Below are 21,518 nucleotides of genomic sequence, written 5' to 3'. Positions count from 1 at the left end.
TGCTTCCCAAAAACTTGTTGAGCACAGTAGAAACATTTTATTTGGAATTTCTTTCGGTACGATCTTACAAAGGTGGTGGTACAAAATGTGTGCTGTGGGCGAGACACGGGGGGAGTGCGGATGTCGTGTGCACGTGTGTCTTGCTGCAGCTATTCTGCTACGGTTGAAAAGAACAACAACAAAAAACATTGTCTTCGCATCATCACTTATCCTGGTATTTAAATAGAGGAAGGAGTCCCACAACGAGCTCTTTCTTCAAGCTGTCAGTGTTTTTACAAGCTGCTGGATTGTGTTCCAGGAGCAGCCGACACGCCTGCGAGACGTTTCGTCTGCTTTAGCTGTCCTGCACACCTTCCCCCGGGCCCTTAATAAGGCGCTTGTGTCCCCTTTTTCCGGCCGGGCCGCGGGGCTTGGCGAAGGCCTGCTTGAAGGCGTGCTGCTTGGGATGGACCTCGTCGTACAGAAACGCCTCCGTCAGCTCGTCGCCGTCGTCAATCTCCAGCTGCAAAGAAAGAACAAAATGTCGAACTTTAAAAGTCGTTTGCATTCCCTTGAACGTTGGTGGCCTTCTCTGCTGGCCTAACCAGTGCCAGAAGCACTGGCCTGCATTTCAAGCTTAAACTGCACTACAGTGTTCCCTCGTTTATCGCGGGGAATAGGTTCCCAAAATAGCCCACAATAAGTGAAATCCGCAAAGTATATATATACATATATATATATATATATATATATATATGTATATATATATATTTATTTATTTATTTATTACAATGATTCTATATGCACATTTCTTTCTTGTTTAAACACTCTCCAAAAAATTCAAACCTTCATTTGGTCAACCTGTGAGGTTGGACACAAGAAATTATTAAGTGTCTCCCACGTGTTTCACTCCTCCGTCCTGGCGCCATTCTGATGTAGCGTTTTTGTATCCCTATCGCTCCTTTCGTCGTATTTTCCTCCTCCTCGTCCTCCTCCAAACGAAGATTCATTTATTCCGTAATGGTGCCCTACAGCTGCAAGTCTACCTTCCTTCAGCATGTCCAGAAACCCAACTTTTTGTGCGATGCTTGGCTTCCTCTGCCTTTTGGGGTGCAGAACGTTACGTTGATATTGTGGGTTGTGTCGGGGAGAAAACTTGCAAACGTTAGCTTCTTTTTCTTCTTCTATTGTTTATTGGCGGTTGGCAAGCAGCTCACACAGTTAGCTAGTTTGCTAGCAATGACCACAACAGGAGACGGCACGAAGGAGATTGACAGTGGTCTACAGCCAATCAGGACGCAGAAGACAATGCGTGGTGCAGACAGAGAGAGAGAGAGAAGTGAGAGACAGAGAGACACAGCCACCTTGTGCTAATGCACAGAACTACAACACTCAACTTCCCACAATGCAGTTCTTCTTAAAGGGCCAGGCTCGGCCTGTAACAGCATTCATACGCTGTAAAAAAGAAAAAAAAAAAATATATAAAAAAAAAATCAGTGAAACAGCGATGGAGCGAGGGAACACTGCAGCTCTTCCATTAAATTCATTTATTTGTTCCCAACAATCTATTCTCTTAGCATCTTAGTGTGTTTCTTTCAGATTTCAGCTTCTATGTGTCGCCATATCAACATGATCTGCCCGGGGCCTTCAGAATCAGGAGTGCCGGCCCCTGGCACGTACACACTATTAGCAATGGGGCCGTTTCGGTTTTTGTTTTGTTTTTTGTTTTTAGCCAATCTGACTTCTGATTCACCTCTCAGGGCCAGATTGCAGCCCCCCCGTCCTAATCGGTTGATCAGAGCAAAGAGGCAGGCCCCCCCAGTCCTGATTGGTTGATCGGAGCACGACTGTTCAACAAGATAAGTTATGCCCACAGTGGCTGACTGAGGAAGAGGAAATTGACATCTCTGGTGTATTTTACTGAAAATGTTTGATCATTTTTGTCATGTTATTAGATACACATTGATTGTGAACTTGTCTTGTGTCCAAGGTACCAAACGGACCGCCCGCCCCTTTGCTTTGACAGTACTTGGTTTTCTGCATGTGTGTACATGTGTGTTACCTTTTTAACCACCTGCAGCTGATAATCCCTCTCCACCTCCTCCAGGAGTCGACTCTTGCAGCTGGAGTAGAGCATCCTCTCCTTGATGCTGCAGCTGTATCCCGGCATGGAGTAGATGAACACTGTACACACCGCCGATGCTCGAAGTAAGTCATTGTGTACGTGCACTAATATTGACTCTTTTTTAAAAAACTGACATTAATTAGTGACACCAAAATGTGTGTTAGTTTGGGACAAGAACATACAGTGAACATATGTAATTGGATGTCATCGCGATGCTACTCACAGCCACTCGGGGGCATATTAACACGATACAGCAGGGGTCACCAACGTTTTTTCTTGTGAGAGCTACTTTTAGAAAATGAAAATGGCCACGAGCTACTCATTTTTGTAGAAATGATTTTCATACCTTATTTCAACCCAAACAGATCAAATATGCTTGTTTTACCAAAACATTCACAAAATGCTGGTATCCACAACTCACATTTTACGTTTCGGAATACTTTTCTTTCTAGTGTTCTCACATTGTTAACTGAAAACCTGAATGAAAAGCAGGCTTGCGGGCACCTCATGTGGTCGTGGGGGATACCTGGTGCCCACGGGCACCACGTTGATGACCCCTGCGATACAGTCAAACCTCGGTTTTCCAACAGTTTTCGTATGTCTCGGTTTTTGGAGAAACTCGTCTGTTTGCCCTGTGCTGTATCACTCCGCGGAATCCAGTGCCCAAACAAAGCACGCTACGGCGTTGATGACACACGCACCCACTAAATTTAAAGGCAAAACAGATTTTGGCCACACCTGTCTATAAGCCGCACATGTCCACGTCATAACATGGGATATTTATTACACAGAAAGATGTTATGCACAAAGATTTTTTAAACTTTTGATTAAATAAACAGTGCGTTCTAACATGACTAGTTAAACAGTGCTGAACAGTGAGTGTAAGATGGCTAGTTAAACAGTGCTGGACAGTGCATGTAAGCTGGCTAGTTAAACAGTGCTGGACGGTGCATGTAAGCTGGCTAGTTAAACAGTGCTGGACGGTGCATGTAAGCTGGCTAGTTAAACAGTGCTGAACAGTGAGTGTAAGATGGCTAGTTAAACAGTGCTGGACAGTGCATGTAAGCTGGCTAGTTAAACAGTGCTGGACGGTGCATGTAAGCTGGCTAGTTAAACAGTGCTGGACGGTGCATGTAAGCTGGCTAGTTAAACAGCGCTGAACAGTGCATGTAAGCTGGCTAGTTAAACAGTGCTGAACAGTGAGTGTAAGATGGCTAGTTAAACAGTGCTGGACGGTGCATGTAAGCTGGCTAGTTAAACAGTGCTGAACAGTGCATGTAAGCTGGCTAGTTAAACAGTGCTGAACAGTGAGTGTAAGATGGCTAGTTAAACAGTGCTGGACGGTGCATGTAAGCTGGCTAGTTAAACAGTGCTGAACAGTGCATGTAAGCTGGCTAGTTAAACAGTGCTGAACAGTGCATGTAAGCTGGCTAGTTAAACAGTGCTGAACAGTGAGTGTAAGATGGCTAGTTAAACAGTGCTGGACAGTGCATGTAAGCTGGCTAGTTAAACAGTGCTGAACAGTGAGTGTAAGATGGCTAGTTAAACAGTGCTGGACGGTGCATGTAAGCTGGCTAGTTAAACAGTGCTGGACAGTGCATGTAAGCTGGCTAGTTAAACAGTGCTGAACAGTGCATGTAAGCTGGCTAGTTAAACAGCGCTGGACAGTGCATGTAAGCTGGCTAGTTAAACAGTAGCCTACCAGAGTAGTCATTCATTGCTGTCATAGAGAGAACTACAGATCGGGCAGTGCAGTTTCCAATGCATTTAACCTTTGCACCCCCATGGTGGTGTCCAAAAATGGCAAATTCAAAAGATGTGATCAGAATGAATGAATAGCGTACCGACAGATTCAAGGTAGTCGCCCTCATGGGAGTGTTTGTAGAGGAAGAAGTGATATCTCGGAGTATCCTTAGGAACTCTGCAAGGCAAGTCCCGCGTCTCCGTCTGCTGGCAATGAACCAGCTCAATGGTCTCCTTTTCGACATCCAACCTCTGCCGGGGAGGGGGGGGGGTTATTGCTATCATTTACTTGCAGTATGAAGTGATTGATGGCCAGTGGGCCTCACCAGCTGGATGTAGTTGATGCGCTTCTGGGCCAGTTGCTGGAGGGCCCGTCTGGCCGTCTCCTGCAGCGGAAAGGCCAGGCCTTGAAGAGTCTGATGCTTGCTTTCCACGCTGATCTCTGCCTTCACCTGCAGGGGGCAGCAAGCACGTGCACACGTTTCACACCTCCACTAGTGATGCTTTTGCATCATGATACATATGTGAAATGTTTGATACGCTCACCTGCTTAACTCTGCCCTGGGAAAGCAATCACAAAGGAACGATGTCAGATAATATTACACGTGCGCGTGTATACAGTACATCATCTACATAACACCTCCGACCTCAGTGATCTTGATCCTCTGCAGCTCCTGCTCAGCTAACGTGAGCGGGGCAGGGCCCGAGCAGGACGACACATGACGTTGGTAGCCCGACAGGCAGACGTCCTCCTGTAGGATAGGGTTGCAAGCAAAACACTTGGCCCGTTACAGCCCTGACTGAAAACACACACGTCACTGCATAGCACAGCAAGAGACATAACACCTCTGACCTCCATCGTGCCAAACATCTCATACTTCACATGGCCTCCACCAAACTCTTTCTTCACTGTGGCCCGCGTTGCAGCATATAGCATCTTTTCTTTCACCTGGAACCAACAGACGAAACATGGAGATGCAGTATATACAGGGTGTCCCTGATATTAATAATATGATTATTACTTGTTGTAGTAGTTATAAAAACATGTACTGTCTTTAAAAGGTAGATATATTGTCCCAAAAATTGTTTGTTGGAATGAATAATTTGTAATAATTTCAACAAATATATATATATACACACACACACACACACACACACACATACACAGTATATACAGTATATACTGTATATATATATATACAGTATATATATATATATATATATATATATATATATATATATATATATATATATATATATATATATATATATACAGTATATACAGTATATATATATATATATATATATATATATATATATATATATATACAGTATATATATATATATATTTCACTACATGAATACATCTACTGTATGTCCTTATATATTTCACTCATTTGTATTGCTTACTTATTTAAGAGAAAAAGTCAGATATGACATATAATAATAATACATAATAATAATAATAATAATAATATAAAGTACAGTCAGCACAAACGTCACACACTACGTATATATGTGAAGTATATGTGAAGTTGACTTCATTGAGATGTGAGAGCTGAGTGCCCCATGGAGGGCGTATCGATGCAGCCCAGAGATGTTTAGCCATGTTTTCCCCAATCACGAATAACGTGTGAGCTCACCCCCCAATGTTTTTCTCTGCGTCAGGAGGTTGGTGCAACCTGAGAAAACACAACTGAAAGCCGATGATGTCACCCGGGCTCCAGTTCTCTTTGGACACAACACATGGCCCGTGTTTGTTGACTTAGAGAGACAACGCGCTCTTGTCAAATGTCATCAAGTGTGCTTCCTAGTATTTTGCAAATAGCGACTTAACAGGCTGTATCAGATCATCGGATAAAGCCGGACATCCGATTCGGATGTGAGATGATAACAGTATCTGTGTGGAAGTCAGCTGCTTGAGCTAGCATGTCTGCTGTGACACATTAGGCTACTTAATACGGTCACGTCGCCACAGACATCAATTGTGAACACTTTAAAGTGCATTTTATATTCTATTGTGTAGAAAAACATGCCAGGCTGATCTGAGTGTTGTTTATGACGGCCAGCGCAGCAACACGCAAAAGCAAAGTAGGAAAAGTCCATCGGTGAATGGATGGATGGATGACATACTGGAGAGTGATCAGGAGACCAGGATATGAAGAGCCACTCGAAGCCCAGTGCATTGTGGGAGTCCAGACGGTACAGGATGTAGCAGGGCTCCTGCTCGTCCAGCAGAGGAAGCAGGAAGTGGTCATAGTCCTGGTCCCAGCTCTGCTCCGCATCCCTGTAGGCCCCCAGCACCAGCTGCTCTGAAAGTCACATCAGCATTCATCACACACCTGAAATGGCCTTGGAGCACGGCCGTCCAAACTTTCCCACACGCACAAAAATGAAAGGATACATTTGATATTTTCACCTTTTCGTCCGTTAAACGCGCTGATGTAACCCGCCTGCTTCACACTGCCCGCGCCGGACGGGGAGACGAGAGTACTGACCGTTGGGCCAAAAGCCCGGACTGTTGCCCCAGCGTTCAGCGCAACTCTAAAGGCCGAGGGAGCGTGCTTTTACCAACGTGCACGTGCGCAGCCACCCCTGCTGGCATCCATTACACTAAAACCAACCTGATGTGGGTCAAAATATGCCAAGCCAAGGTCAGGAAATACATGACCCACTAAGCTACAATACTTTACTCTGCTATTATAGTTCATGATTTCAGTAGGAATTAACAAACAAATCATTCTGAATTAATTGCAGTGTTGTTTTTGTCAGTGTCATTCTTTGGACAGTTTGAAAATTAAAAATATGTGTAGAAGTTGGATTTTTTTTTCTTTTCTTTCATCATTTCTTTTTTCTTTCATCTGCAGTTTTAATTCATTGATTATTCCTAACTATTCAAATACAAAAAAAATGAAAAATTTGCAATAAAACTACAAATAAAAACTAGGCCAATGCATGTTTTTCTGTGATTTTTTTAAATAGTCAAAGATTGGTTACTTTTAAATCTACAATTTTAATAAAGTAACAAATATTTCCAGATAAATTTGACTTTCTGATCAAATAACAGCAATTAGTAGATTTTTAAAAACTTGAAATTATTTGTGAATATCCTGATCAATGCCTTTTTGTTGTTCCAAATTCTATTTATTTTTCAGTGTAATCCTGATTCCTAATGTGATTTTTTTTAAAGAAAAACGATGTCATTACCTTGATGTTGTCATTTATGTGTTTTGTGAGCATAAAAATGACAATTAACTACATTCTTAACTGTCCTACAATCCAGCCATCCGTTTTCTATGCCGCTTCTCCTCATTAGGGTCGCGGGGGTATGCTGGAGCCGATCCCAGCTGACTTCGGGCGAGAGGCGGGGTACACCCTGGACTGGTGGCCAGCCAATGGCAGGGCACATATAGACAAACAACCATTCACACTCACAGTCATACCTATGGACCATTTAGAGCCTAACTGTCCTACAAGTACAATAAAAACATGTTAGCCACTGTGTAGTAAAATTAAGAAAGAAAAACTACTCACTAGGGGTGTCACAAAATCTCACGAGATTACAACGGGACAAGAAACTTCGTTTTTTGTCTTAATCCGTGCCAGAAGGTCAGACGAAAACCGTATCAATTGATCCCGTAAGAAATAATGTAAATCCAATTCATCGGTTCCAGACACCCAAAAATATTAACAGGAAACACATTTTATAGGAAATAATTATCGTTTTACACGCAGAAAACAAAGGGAGGTGCACATAACCGACGAATGAAATGGATAAATGAACATTTAACAGGACTTTTACCTTTACTGAAGACTAGCAAACAGAGATGAGCGGAGGGAGGAGGAGGGCGGGAGAAGGGACTGAAGCGCCAAACGGACGCCGTTTCATTCTAGACCGTTACAGTGGACGGTCAGAGCTCACTTCAACTTCATTGTAAACTTCAGTAGCAGGTATAATCATCATCACACACACTGGCCCGCCCCCCTTTGTGTTACGTGTCTCCGTTAAACCATTCCCCTTGCAGCCTGTGTTAACTAGGAACCTTTGCATTACAGTCCTATTGTAGCAGACACTACCGTCGTACTGTTCTGTGAGTCCTTTCTTGGATTGAAGCGTGCTTCTCACTTTCTTTATCAAAGTTCTGGCACTTGCAACTTTATTTTGCAGGGCCAGCCAAATTAAAAAATTATGAGTGACGCTATCACGGGGGTCTCCAACAGGTAGCTCGTGAGCTAGCAGGAGCTCGCCAAAGAATATTTGCTTCAACTGTTAGTATTTTTATAACTGTTCAATTCAGACATGATGCCTGTGTTTCATGACAAATGAGCACCACTGTTTGACTACCGTTTCAGTGTTGCCAGTCACATCAAACGCAAATAGTTCACCTCTCCTTTCTTTTTGTCAAAGTAGAAATTATTATTTTATTCTGTGAATTGGGTTATTTTGATTACTCTAAAACATGCGTCAAATAAATTCAGGGTTGTGTCAAATAGTGCAAAATGTATTTTTCTAGGAGTTGGCAACCCAAACTGTGGCCAAACTCCTTCCCATGTCACAGCAAAATTCATTTTTGTTTTTTTTCTATGGCTATCATCACACATTTACTCTTTGTCGCCACTGGTGAGGATTACAAACACATTTAGATACTCGGTACGTTTTGTTCGATTTTTGGGGCAATTTTGTCCAGAAGGTCTCCAAGTTGCAGCACTGTTGAGTGCTTTGGATTGCGAACGCCTCAGTGTTCGCAGCGGTGTTGAAACAGTCTGGATTCTATATAACTGCAAATGAGTCGCCGTTCCAGGTATATTATTGAACTTCATTTCTCGTGACTGGGCTGTTTCATGAGTACATCTCACACTGGTGTGTAGTCATCTGTCAAACTCGTCTGGGTGAAAATGCCCAAATGCTGAGCTCGACAAAGACAAAGGCCCATGCCTGAGGCTGGTGAAGCTGGATGCCCTTGCTGGCTTCCAGAAGGGGGGCTTTGCAGACTGTCTCCTGCAACAGTTGCTATTCTGAGGGTGCAACACATTCCAGCTTTGCATGCATATGGCATATTTTCCATCCGCTATCCTTTCTTAACCTTGCTTTTCACGCGTCGTAACAGCACGCGATAAAGGCAGATAAATAGTACAGCTGTTTCAACCTGGGCTTTAAGGCAGACGATTATAGTTACATGCATATTGACTCCGCTGATCATGTTAAAATGACACTTCTAGCATATCAACTCACTAACTCTTTATAGGTTCGGCTCTTCCAATGGACTGAGTCACTAAGAGCTGTTTTGACCCTCAAACTTTGCCGTAGTCACGGAGAGCGTAAGCTACCTAGCTAGCGAATTAGCGACACACAAAACAGCTATAATAATTGGAACATTGCTTTTACGTCGGCAAAACGTACCACTTATTTCGCGTCAAAACTTACTTAAAACCTGCATGAGCGATAATGGGTGTCTGTGCTGCCGACAGAAGAGCGAGGGCTCGCTACGTGAAGTCACAGGCGTGCATTGTGGGACTTGTAGTATTAGCACGTAAAAGCTACTGTCAGGCCGGTTTAGACATCAAAACATAATTTGCGGCCCAAATAAAAGTGCATGACATTTTGTGATTAAAAAAAATAAGTACGGTGATAAAACAAATCATACAATATGAAATGGTTTCTGTGTCACCAGGCAGACATGTGAGTCACATGATAGGCCGTAATACCAGATGTATCACATGAGTGAGGAATGACTGATGCCTCTGCTGCAATAAATTGTGAGGAAATGTTTAATAGGATACAAACACAAACAAGAGTGGGCCCCCGGGGGTGTATCTGTCATGAGCCGCATAAACACGTTGCCTCACTGACCTTTCCCCCCCACAAAGCACACGGCTGACGAGCGTTTTCAAAGACCTTCAGCGGCTGCCTCCGACCCTTTTGTATTTTTTTCTACAAGTCAGCCAGGCTGGCCTGAGCAGGGCTGCACAGATAACATCTTTTTGCTTTCTTTTGTTGCCCCCCTCCCCAAAATAAACCACTGCGGTGCAGGCTTTGAAAGAACAACAAGGCTCGTAGCAGTCTTTCTAGGAACGACGACAGTCACATGAAAAACGTGAACGTACAACGTGTACTTGGAACGCTTGAACTTTTTACAGCGTGTAAAAAACCCCAAAAAGTGACGCTGTATTCCGCTTTATTTGTATTTTATTTATGTTTGGGTTTCATTTCCTACACCGTTTATTTTCCTTGAATTTAGAAGTCATTTTAGATGAAAATTAAGTTCCAATTACCAGGAAATACATCATGAATTTATAACCACGCAACGCCAAAGAGAAAAAAAATCAAGATGAATTAGGAAGTGCATTTTATGAATGTTGCACATTATTTAGTATCTTTTAGTTTGTTATTTTTTAGTATTCTATTATTTAAAATGTTTTCAGTCACATTTCTTATTATATAGTAAAAACAAAAATAATAATAAGCATTTTCCAACTTTTGGAAAAATGAATAGAACTTTGAAATGACATTATTACATTATTAGTGTACAATGTAAATAGTTTGGGCCTGTAGAAAAACAATTGTAATGGCGCATAAAACCATTAGCAAAGAAATGTGAACACTCCCGTGAAAACCGAAGCAGCAAAGTTAGCCAAAAACAAAATGCTGAACTGTTGAACGCTCCACAAGTGGCACAAAATGTTTCAAGTCAACCAACACAGCAAACCTTGTAAGATTGTGATGCCACCACAGAAGCGTACAAGTGATGGCAGAGAAGAAAAGTGTGATGATAACCATAGAACAGGAAATGGCGCTCACTGCAAGACAAGTGTCTGGCTACTCAGTCAGTGAGGACAATTAACTGTCAATTCCACGAACAAAGTGAATTTACAAAGCAGATGCTAATGTAAATACACTCATTAGGCGTGAGTACTTTTCCTTTATTTAAGCTTTATTACAGTCTCGTTATACAGGCGTGTCGTCTCACTCACCCTCTTGAATGCGCACCTTAATGAGGCGCACCGCTCCACCTCTGGCCCGGGCCAGAAACTCCCTCAGTTCTGGCGTCACCACTAAAGCTAGAAACATGGCGGCTCAGCACGGTCGTCCTCACTCAGCAGCACCAAGGCCCAAGGTGGCAGTCCAAGTCAAAAGAAGCTAAAAAGAAGAACAAATCTGTTGTTTAAACCTACTGGAGTTGAGATGAAAGCGTCTCTCCTAAGTGCTCAAATGTTTCTGCGGCGGAGGAGCAACTGTGAGGGTGTCTGGGCTTTTTGGGAGGGTGTGACAGTGGCAGATAGGACATCACTCAAGTAAGTGGGACAGTATCATGTGCACACAGAGAGGGAACATGATCGCCCCCTTCACCAAATTTAGCTCCCACTGACAGTCCCGTCATGGTGCTGGCCTGTCAACCCCCTCCCACCTGCAAACAGCAAGCGGGGAGGGGCGAGGGGTAACCCAGAAACCTGCCAAGATGTTGAAATTGTGCGTCTTCCGCCTTTGGTTGACTTGCTATGAGTGAAGCTTGCTATTTATTGGCTCATTGGGTCATGCCCGTCCTGTTGACAGTCTGATAATACAGTCGTCCCTCGCAGTATCGTGGCTCAAGTATCGCTAATTAGTTAATGATTCCTGTTTCTGGGTAGACTACAGTCTATTATTTTTCAGAAGTGATATGTAGTATTCTGACATGACGTTATTTGACATCACCGCACTCCCAGGCCAGTTGAGAGACATAGTCTCTCCAACGTGTCCTGGGTCTTCCCAGAGGCTTCCTACCAGTCAAATGTGCCCTGAACACATCTCCAGGGAGGGTCTGGGAGGCATCCTGACCAGACGCCGGAGCCACCTCACCTGGCTCCTCTCAGTGCGGAGGAGCAGCGGTTCTACTCCAAGTTTTTCCCGGATGACAGTGCTTCGCACCTTATCTCTAAGGGAGAAGCAGCCACCCTACGGAGAAAAGTCATTTCAGCTCCTTGTACCTGGGGGCACACTTTACTATAAGTTACACAAAAATACAGTAGTTACTGAGGAACTAATGAGGAACTAATGACTAAAGCACATACATTTAGACGAGGTACTGAGGACCTAATGAAGAACTAATGAGGAACTAATGACTACAGCACATCAATTTAGATGAGTTACTGAGGACCTAATGAAGAACTAATGAGGAACTAATGACTAAAGCACATCAATTTAGACGAGGTACTGAGGAACTAATGAAGAACTAATGAGGAACTAATGACTAAAGCACATCAATTTAGATGAGTTACTGAGGAACTAATGAAGAACTAATGAGGAACTAATGACTAAAGCACATCAATTTAGACGAGGTACTGAGGAACTAATGAAGAACTAATGAGGAACTAATGACTAAAGCACATCAATTTAGATGAGTTACTGAGGAACTAATGAGTAGAGTAGTTACTGAGGAACTAATGAGTAACTAATGAGTAGCGGCTAGGGTTAGGTAGGTTTGTTCCTCATTAACTACTGTAATTTTGTGTTACCGTACCACCGGGATCTTGTCCTGTCAGTCACTAAAGAAAAGGTTGTTCCGGTTATACTAAAAAACAGAACAGGTCCTTCTGATCGCTAACAGATGAGTAAATCATCCACGGTCCTTAACAAGCGCAGCAAACCGAAGGGGGGAAGCAGCTTTAAAGCAGAGTATTTGGTGTTAAGTACAATGTACTGTAAATGGGTTCCTCTGTTGCGCTTGATCTGGATGGAACAGCAGCCTGTGAATACCTGGGCCAGTTCCCCTCACCTCTGACTTAGCTAGAAAACGGGTGAATTTCGGGAAAATTTTGAATTTTGGATCACCCTAAAATGTTATCAGCTCATCCATCTCCCATTTCCGACAATTCCTGAAAATTTCACCCAAATCCATTGTTATTTTGAACACAAACAGACAAGCATTAATAAAGTTGATCAATTAATTTCATCTTTATTATAATCCTACAAGAGGGCACCTTCAAGTGGCTAATTATTTTATATGCACAAAGCTTTATTTGTGATGAAATGAATGATTTCCTTGTGTACAAGTCAAGTTCTTTTTGATGTATTCTTTTTTATTTCCAAATGCTCCAAACAAGACCAGTACAGATGAGGACTGCTGTGGACAGTCACAAAGCAGAGGGATGCTACAACGCCGCGTTTGACAACAAAAATGCTTTTCTCTGGTGAGGTGGAGGTACTTGACTGAAAAAAGCTTTTGTGTGTCTTCCAGGTCTACCCCAGGGCCTCCTCCCGGCTGCTCCATCTCTCTTCACCAGGATGCTCCTCATCCCAGAAGCTTCACACGCAGCTAAGTCAAATATTATTATTATTATTATTATTAGGAAACTTGATGAGACAAATTCTGTCCATTAAAATCAAAAACAGAACCGGTGTCAAGTTGTACAAAGAGTACATGGCAGCAGTACTGTGGCGACATGGAGACTACAAAGCATCCATACAAGGACACTGCTGGACTTTCAACGGTATATTACAATGTGTCAAAGCAAACGCGAACATGAATTGGGGCGTGGTTTTTGTTACTTTTCCAGAGTGCAAAGGTTAGTACAAGTTACATTACAAAGGTACATGATAGACTGAAGATACGCTCATCGCAATTCTCATGACGGGGACATGTGGCAAATATTTACAAGAGAGCTTTTTTTTTTTTTTTTTTTTCCCTGGAAGCAAATGTACAGAATATATGCCAAATAAATGTACAACAATAGTCGTCTCCTGCGTGGTGGACATAAATATGAATAATAAGAGGAATACAACATGAGCAGCACATGGAACGCAATGACAGGCTTCATGAGTTGATTCAGGAAGGCAAGCTGCTACGTACTGAAAAAGATGGCATGAAAAAACATTTTCTGAAGTCCTCGTGTAAAACAACAGGGATAAATTGGTCAACAATATTCATAGAACAATTATGAAACAAAGGATTCATATATTAAGACTATGCGCATAAAGCAATAAATAATATCAAATACTCCAGTTGCCAACTGCAGTCAAGATCTGATGGATTTCAAAGTACGAGAGTTGTGGAGTAGCAGCTGATACTGCTGGAGTCAACCACATGACACAGACGGGGAACACCAAGCACTCAAGATGATTCAGCCCGCATTGTAAATGATACTTAATGTCAAACCTCGATTTTGGTCCACAAATGTCGCCAAAATTTGGCCTCGCTTTTCATACATTAGTTAGCTAGTTAGCTAGTATCGTTCGGTGAAATCAAGCGGCCAAATAAAGCACCCGACACGTTGCTGACTTACTGTTTGTGTATTTTTTATTGCGTGTGACTGCTAAATACGGCGGACTTATTAGGGCCACATTGAAAGCAAACAAAATGTGAGATTTCCAGAATAAAGTCGGAAAGGTACAAGAATGAAGTCACAAGTTTTATGGGAAAAAGTAGTACATTTATGAGAAAAAAAGACGTGAATTTTATGAGAATAAAGTCATAAATTTATGAGAATAAAATCGGAAATTTACCATAATAAAGTCGTAGATTTTATGAAAATAAAGGCATACATTTATTTTAAACGTTGTAATATTACAGGAATAAAGTCGTAATGTTACGTGTCATGGCGTCGTACGTGTCAGACGGAAAATAGGGCATAGCTCTTCAGGAAGAAAGGAAACTTTTCTCTTGCTTCAGGCAAGTTTTTATTTATAACGTGGCAGCGAAACAGAGCAGTTGAGCACAGATTAGCATGGCTAGCTAGCCCTTCTCATTTTTGCCTTCCTTCCCCCTCCACATGCCCAAGGCCAAAGGTCACATAAGTCCCCCCTTTCCATAGCCGTCTCAGACCCTAAGATAAATTTACGACTTTATTCTTGAAATCTCAAATAATTTTAGTACTCCGTCGTAACAGGCATCGCCTGAGACAGCTTTGAAAAGCCTTGGGCAAAGGTAATATTATGACTTTTGTCTCGGAAATTTTACGACTTTATTCTCGTAAATGTACGACTTTTTCTCTTGTAAATTTACGTTATTCTCGAAATCTCAGATGATCCTTTTTTATTCAACCTAATACTCCGTCATTGCTAAATAACCCACCATGGGGCCAAAGAAAGTTGCAAGTGCCAGCACTTGAGAAACACTCTTGAATTTGATCTTGGACAGGAAGCCTGCATCAACAACAACGTCCATCCATTCGTTATTGATGATGATTTCGCATTGTTTTCTGCATGTAAAACTACAATTCTCTATATTTTCTGTCCATAGTTTTGGGTGTGAATGGATTAATTGAATTGAGATGACTTCCTATGGGAAAAATGACCCGGGGTTTTCATACGTTTCGGTTTTGTCTGACCGTTTGGAACGAATGAATAACAAAAAGCGAGGCTCCACTGTATTTGTTGGTAAACACCAACAAAACAACACATCTCATATGACAGAGTGGCAACACATGGAAACGGGGGTTGAATCATGTTGAGTTCCACTGTACATAAACAACTCTTACTCAGGAGCACCGTAATGTTCCCAAGATTTTGTGTGAAATGATGTCATTTTTCATGCCGGTATCCCTAAAGCGGTTTAGAAATTCATTATATTTCGACCAACATTAATAAAAGATGGCTTCACAATAAACTTGAAGAACATTGTTGATGCAAAGGTGCCAAAAAAAATCCAACTAGTGCAAATCCTCTTGCTTTTATGATGAGGACACACACGCACGCACGCACGCACACACACACACACACACTCGCGCACACACACACGCACACACACACACACACAGCGCTACGCAAATAAAAATGGATCATTTGCTTTGATACGTGTGTGATATTATAACGACACCCAACAAAAATATAAACACAACACTTGTTTTTGCCCCCATCCTTCATGAGCTGAAGTAAGAGATGCAAAAATGTTTCTAAGTACACAAAAGGCCTGTTTCTCTCAAATATTCTACACAAATGTGTGTTTGGGAGCACATCTACTTTGCTAAGAGAATCCATCCACTTTTGGCAATACTGTACGTCCACCCGGCCTCCACCCGCACAGCAAGTGCAACCACGCCGGCCCAGGACGTACACATTCCAGCATCTTCACCACCAACATCGTCTGCGACGAGCCACCCGGACAGATTTAGACCGACTTGCAAAGAAGATTTGAGAGAGATCGGCCTTTTGTGTACATTGAAGAAGTTTTAGATCATTGAGTTCAGCTCATGAAAAATGGGAGCAAAAACAAAAATGTTGCATTTATATTTTTGTTGTGTGTACTTTCTCTTGACAGGAGGAGCATTACACCTTGTACCCTAATGGACAGGGCCACCCCTGGCCAAATCCGTAAATAGTTCATGCACGTTTTGGAGTATTATGAATACGGACATGGGAAACCAATTTTGTACACAAATTACTTTTAGTGCAAAATAACTACTTTTAGTACATAATTTCTGACAAAATAACATTTTTTGGTACTGGGCCGCGATCGATCCCACACCATCTGCCGTAAAAGGGAGCAGCTGTACCATTACACCAGCAGGGACTGTCGCGTGCAGGCTAGTTTTTTGTAATTACTATTGCAACAAGACACCATCAGTAGGGTCAAACTAACCCAGCTCACGTTTCCTAATAGTGGGTGAACAATCCAACGCTTGGTGAACTGTGCTTCACAATGATAAGAAGAGCCGACATCCAGGGGTCAAAAAGCGACGTCGCTATGAACACTTAGCCCTGTGGTTACTTTTGCGACACCTCCGGCTTGAAAGCCAAAAAGCCTTAAAAGGCAGCAGCTGTACCATTACACCAGCAGGTGCTGACAGTGGATGTTCTGCATGGACGGAGGGGTGACCCTGTGAGTAGATGATGGTGCTGGGATAGATCCCACACCCTCTGTGTTGAAAGGCAGCAGCTGTACTGTTACACCAGAAGGGACTGACAAACGTGACAGTGCATGCTCTACATGCAGGGAGGGGCTGCCCTGTGAATAGAGATTGGGCTGGGATCGATCATACACCCGCTGCCTTCAAAGGCAGCAGCTGTACCATTACACCAGCAGGGACTTACAGGGAGTCACAGTGCATGTTCTCGATATCAATATGAGTGGTATGGAAGTTGAATGTAAACATAAGTCTTGTCATGCTGCATTCATGGCCGATGCTGAGACTGAACTGATCTTAGCTACAAACCAAGAGGTGCTGCTGTCATCATTAAGAAAATAGACGTAGGAAAGCGGTATAATATATACTATCTATCTATTTTTGCGTCTAATGTGCGATTAGGAGCTTATTGAGTTAAATGGACGATGCCGCGTCGGAATCAAATCAAAGGATAATGATCATGACAGCATGCTTACGAGAGAGTTCACGTTGTCTTCTGGTGTTCCTCAAGCAAAGCCAACTCCACTCAGTCCCGTCCCAGTTTCCTTGCATTAAATGACATGCTAATGGATACATTTTCAGCTCGCCGTGAGCGGCATCTATGGCTTTTCTTGTGGATGCCGTCTTAGAAATGCGCACTATAGCGTTGGATTAGAGGTCAGAAAAGCATTTCCACCACAGTGTAAAAGGCAAAGAGAGTAGAAGCATGTGATATACCCTGCAAGTGGTATAAAAAAGAGGTGTACTTTTTTTTACTAAGCAGTATGGAACGGCATGGGGGTGGTGGTAGTGCATAGATTTCGGGGCGGGGGGCACTAAATTGTGTGCCAGGACTTTGTACAGCGTTCGTGAGTCTTCTACCAGCTGTGGAAAAAAATCAAATCTTTCATTGTGCACATATCAATATGATAAACATATCTGCTAGCATTCTTGATGGTGATAGGCTGATATGTTGGGGAACCTCACTGGGAAAATTAAGATAGGAACAAGTCTACAGAGCGCTTTTCCATGCCTCCAAACGCTGAAGGCACACTTGAAGTCTGTGCGGATAAAGGGCAGGCTGAGCACAAAGAAACATGAGCACTTTGTCCAAATGTCTTATCCACCGGACCAATTTCCTACATCTGGAAATGGAAAAGAAAGGCATGAGCGCTACTTTGTCTCTTCGTTGTACCGCAGTCGCCGGCCCCGTTCGTCTCATGAGTGATGTGGTATTCATCTGGGTGTGTTTGTGTCATGCTTTGCCGGAACACTCCAAAGTGTGCACTATGCCAGGGAGTAGATGGCGTTGACGGGCGAGGTGGCCTCCGAGCTCTCGTTGCCTTCTGTTTCGTCTTTGTCCTTCTTCACCGTGTACTGTCCGATGAACGAGCCGTCCTCGTTAAACTGGCCGTCGCCGCCTTCGCCGTAGTCCACCAGGCTGTCATCACTCTCCTTCACGTGTCCCTCTAGTGATGTTTGGCTACCTTGCAGAGGCTTGTTGTCCTCGTCGCTCCTGCAAGTCGGGAAGAAGCAAAGATGACCTTGTTATGTCAGAGCGGGCTGGGAGTGTCCCGCAACCCCACTGAGCGCAGGGGTCAAAGCTTGGAGGTCTGCTTTACTTTTCTTTGCCCTGATCGCTTCCGGACAATATTACGGGTATTTCCCGGTTTTAGGAGGATTTGGTTTTCGATAAGAATATGTCTCGGTTATCGTACAGCCGCGTACAGTCCGCGGAATCGAGTGCTCAGACAAAGCTTCCACACGTTGGTGACTCAGTCTGTGTGAAGAATGGATAGTGTTTTTTTAGTGTTGGGACACTATGGGCAGATTTCGGCCAGGGAATCCTTTATTATGCGTGTGGGTGTGGTTTATTTGTTCATAGGACGCACACACAGCTTGCATCTGTCTCCTTCCTCCCTCCTAGGAAGCACAGTGAGTGTCAGCGTGTCAGTCAGTCTGGGCTTTTTAAAAATTGGGTACGGCTGCGAAATAATCCACCAAAGAAGTTCCAAAACTTTGATAAAGAAGGTGAGAAACACGACTGAATTCAAGAAACAAGTCGTAGCAAAGTAGGAAGGTAGTGTCTGTTCCAATACGATTCCTGGTTCTTTGGACGGCGTTGCTATCGGAGACGTAGTCAGTGATCACACAATTTAACAGGTTTTCAAATTGTTTAAAAAAACAAGAGCCGTATATTTGGTTCCAGCCCTGGACTCTTATCATCAATGAGGAAGATCGAGGAAAGAGGCTCTATAGCAGTTCTGCGCCCCCCCCCCATCTAGAAATAGAAAGTAAAAGTTAAGCTTGTGTGTGTGAGCGAGAGCGAGACATGCACCTGTTGTGTTTTTACATCTTGTCCCTGTATTTTTCTACGAGTCACATCCAAGTGTTGTTGTGCAACTCTGATTGTGCTACGTGAGTGTACAGTATGTGTCGGTATGTAGCTTCTATGGGAAGCTACTCGACTGACAATGCACTGAGCTATTAAGGCTGGGTTATGCTTTCCGCACAAACGAGCCGCGCGGGAACCCGCCCGAGAGACCACGTGCGACTTTATACTCTGTGCAGCGTCTGCTCCCAAACTGCAGGGGGCAGTGTATCGAAACCACACGTCTACCACGGTACTAAACTACAGCAAAGAAGTTTGCCATTAGGTGGTCCACTCGTCCTTTGAATAGGAGGCGGCGAGATGAGGGGGACGACAATGTACAAGGTACACTTGAAACACTTTCGTATGTCCTCCGACAGATTGGATGAGTTGCTGCATTGAATTGGACCTTACATCTGACATTCACGCACGCACGGATGCCCTATGACACCACAGACTGACTCTGGAGATGTAATAATAATATCTAACACTTGTACTGTAAGTACAGTTATCTAATTAACACAGGTGACTGAATGAGGACTAGAATGTAAAGCTAAGTCGTGACTGTTTTGTTCCGATATCATAGCATAGAGAGATATAGATAATCATACTTCATACTAAATCATACTTCCAGGAAGGTAGCATGGAGCAAGCTTTGTGCAGAAATACTGTCCTTTCTATAGATTCATCTTTTTGTATTGTTTCACTGATTTCTCTTGACACTTTTCCACAAATCCTCTGTGATTTGTTTTTTTAAGCGTAGACACTATCTAGTAAGCGTGACACCTAAAATCGTAGCCACCCTAACTTGTGCCTCGCCCAAACCAAAGTACCTGTTCTTGCTTTGGTTCCTGTCATGGATAGATGACTCATTTCAGCGAGCGAAAACAAGGAGTGATGAGATGGCAAGAGAGGAGTGAAGAGTTAGACGGGATGAAGGAAGGAGGAGCTCATCCTTACCAAAACAAACTTTGGGGATTAGTCCGAGAATGTGAGCACAGAGGTTGGGTCTTAATGTGACACTCATGAGTTATGATTTCACACAAACACACGCACACACACACACACACACACACACACACACACGCACACGTGCACACAGCTAACACAGCAGCCGCCTTGGGGGATAACAGGAACACTGATTGTCTCTGTAGGAAATTGCCCTCATCACTGACAGGGAGATTTGATTACATTTTAATGATAGCGAGTGAGAAAAAGTACCAAGTACCATGGAACAGCAGCTTCATACTGAACGTAGTATCAAAATAATAGATGATAGTATCTAAATCATAGAAAAAAACCTCATATTTCCAAACTAAAGTTGAAATGATAGAATGTGTGTTGTTTTTGTGGGTACAGCAATCCCTCACGCTTCCAAGTTCGCGGCTTCACTCCAGCACGGTTTTTCAAAAATAGATGAATTAATAAATCATCGCTGTATGCATATGTATGCAAATATGCATACTTAAGCAAATGTTACCTATTTATGGCCTAAATTAATCATTTTCAAGCATAAAAATTGCTAAATGAACTAAAATATAAGGCATTCAGAAGACGCATTCAAAGACGTTGTGATGATATGTAGTATTCTACACTGGACACTAGGTGTCAGTAATGTTTCTGGAATGTTCGGTGAGACACACAAGCACCAGACTTGCTCGCCGAAATAAAAGGCTATTTTTTTGCAGGTTTGAATGACCTCACAACGGGCACAATAATCCCTAACACGGGCTGCTGTTGCGACCGTAGCCCAAGGCAAGCTAAGACCCAACGCTGAACCCCCAATGTCACTTCCTGTCCGCCCCCCACTCAGCTCCCTTATGTACCGGAACGCATTAACAGCAACACACCTGAGCACGAGTCTTATTTATGTCTTAAATGTCTTATTTTCTTTTATTGTGTCTACTATATTGGCTAATGCTAGAATAAAGGTGACTATAAGGGTGTTATTTCATGTCTAGAGGGCTCTAATAATGTTAAAAACTGCATTTAGAAGACTAGAAACAGCTTGTCTATGCACTAACTACAAAAATATTGTATTTATAAATGAGGGATCCTACTTTGCGGAAATTCACTTATCATGGTTGGGTCTGGAACCAATTAACCGCGATAAACGAGGGATTTCAGTAATTACAAAAAGGTGAGGCAAGGTAAGCTTGTAGTAGTTTGTAGTTTGCATGCAACACAAAATGTTTTAGTCAAATTGGAGGGTAACAAAAAGGCATGAGTTATTGTGCTTTTAGAAGAACGACGCCTCAGCATTCAGCGGAACCTGAAAGGAGCAAAAGAAATATCACTTACAGTCATCGACCAAATTTTGATTTCAGAGGATGGGGGGGGGGGGGGGGGGGGACACAAAGCTGGTTAGTGGACACTTTTCTCATGGAATGATACAATCTTTGGGGGGCGTAAGCAGACGATAGGTGATAGCGCAAAGCTCCTCCTCTGTTTAGAGAGGGCCTTTCTGGTTTGAAGTAAATGCCGATAAACTGCACTCCAATG

At 42.9% G+C, this 21,518-nt stretch overlaps 2 protein-coding genes across 19 annotated transcripts in view; both read right to left on the bottom strand.

The window, feature by feature from the left end:
• Nucleotides 1–62: 62 nt before the first annotated feature.
• Nucleotides 63–11,091, bottom strand: LOC129186435 (twinfilin-2). Of its 2 annotated transcripts, none has more exons than XM_054784710.1 (9): nt 10,820–11,091; nt 5,981–6,159; nt 4,701–4,796; nt 4,495–4,599; nt 4,394–4,408; nt 4,174–4,299; nt 3,949–4,099; nt 2,042–2,163; nt 63–502 (listed from the first exon to the last, which is right to left on the bottom strand). In XM_054784710.1, the coding sequence occupies exons 1-9, from the start codon at nt 10,914–10,916 to the stop codon at nt 335–337; spliced, it is 1,059 nt and encodes a 352-aa protein (XP_054640685.1). In that variant the 5' UTR covers nt 10,917–11,091; the 3' UTR covers nt 63–334. The 2 variants fall into 2 exon arrangements, with proteins under 2 accessions (XP_054640685.1, XP_054640686.1); XM_054784711.1 differs by lacking the exon at nt 10,820–11,091 and adding an exon at nt 9,273–9,364.
• Nucleotides 11,092–12,785: 1,694 nt separating this feature from the next.
• nfasca (neurofascin homolog (chicken) a) overlaps nt 12,786–21,518 on the bottom strand; it is a 106,897-nt gene continuing 98,164 nt past the window's right edge. For 10 of the 17 annotated variants that reach the window (XM_054785472.1, XM_054785470.1, XM_054785481.1 and 7 more), the window contains one exon: nt 12,786–18,161. In XM_054785472.1, the coding sequence (XP_054641447.1) occupies nt 17,933–18,161 (229 nt within the window). In that variant the 3' untranslated portion in view covers nt 12,786–17,932. Of the gene's footprint in view, nt 18,162–19,849; nt 21,289–21,518 lie in introns of all 17 variants that reach the window. The other 7 variants (XM_054785483.1, XM_054785484.1, XM_054785479.1 and 4 more) reach the window with 4 other exon arrangements.

This window comes from Dunckerocampus dactyliophorus, chromosome 8 (assembly GCF_027744805.1).
Source record: "Dunckerocampus dactyliophorus isolate RoL2022-P2 chromosome 8, RoL_Ddac_1.1, whole genome shotgun sequence".
Classification (NCBI taxonomy): Eukaryota; Metazoa; Chordata; class Actinopteri; order Syngnathiformes; family Syngnathidae; genus Dunckerocampus; species Dunckerocampus dactyliophorus.
This window is presented reverse-complemented; position numbering and strand designations above follow the sequence as displayed.

Excerpts from the sequence above, each read along its gene's own strand:
- LOC129186435 (XM_054784710.1), bottom strand. The coding sequence starts at position 10,916 with ATGTTTCTAGCTTTAGTGGTGACGCCAGAACTGAGGGAGTTTCTGGCC. Across the intron at positions 6,160-10,819 it reads TAAGGTGCGCATTCAAGAGG|AGCAGCTGGTGCTGGGGGCC; the intron begins GTGAGTGAGACG and ends TGTGACTTTCAG. Across the intron at positions 4,600-4,700 it reads AGATGTTTGGCACGATGGAG|GAGGACGTCTGCCTGTCGGG; the intron begins GTCAGAGGTGTT and ends CCTATCCTACAG.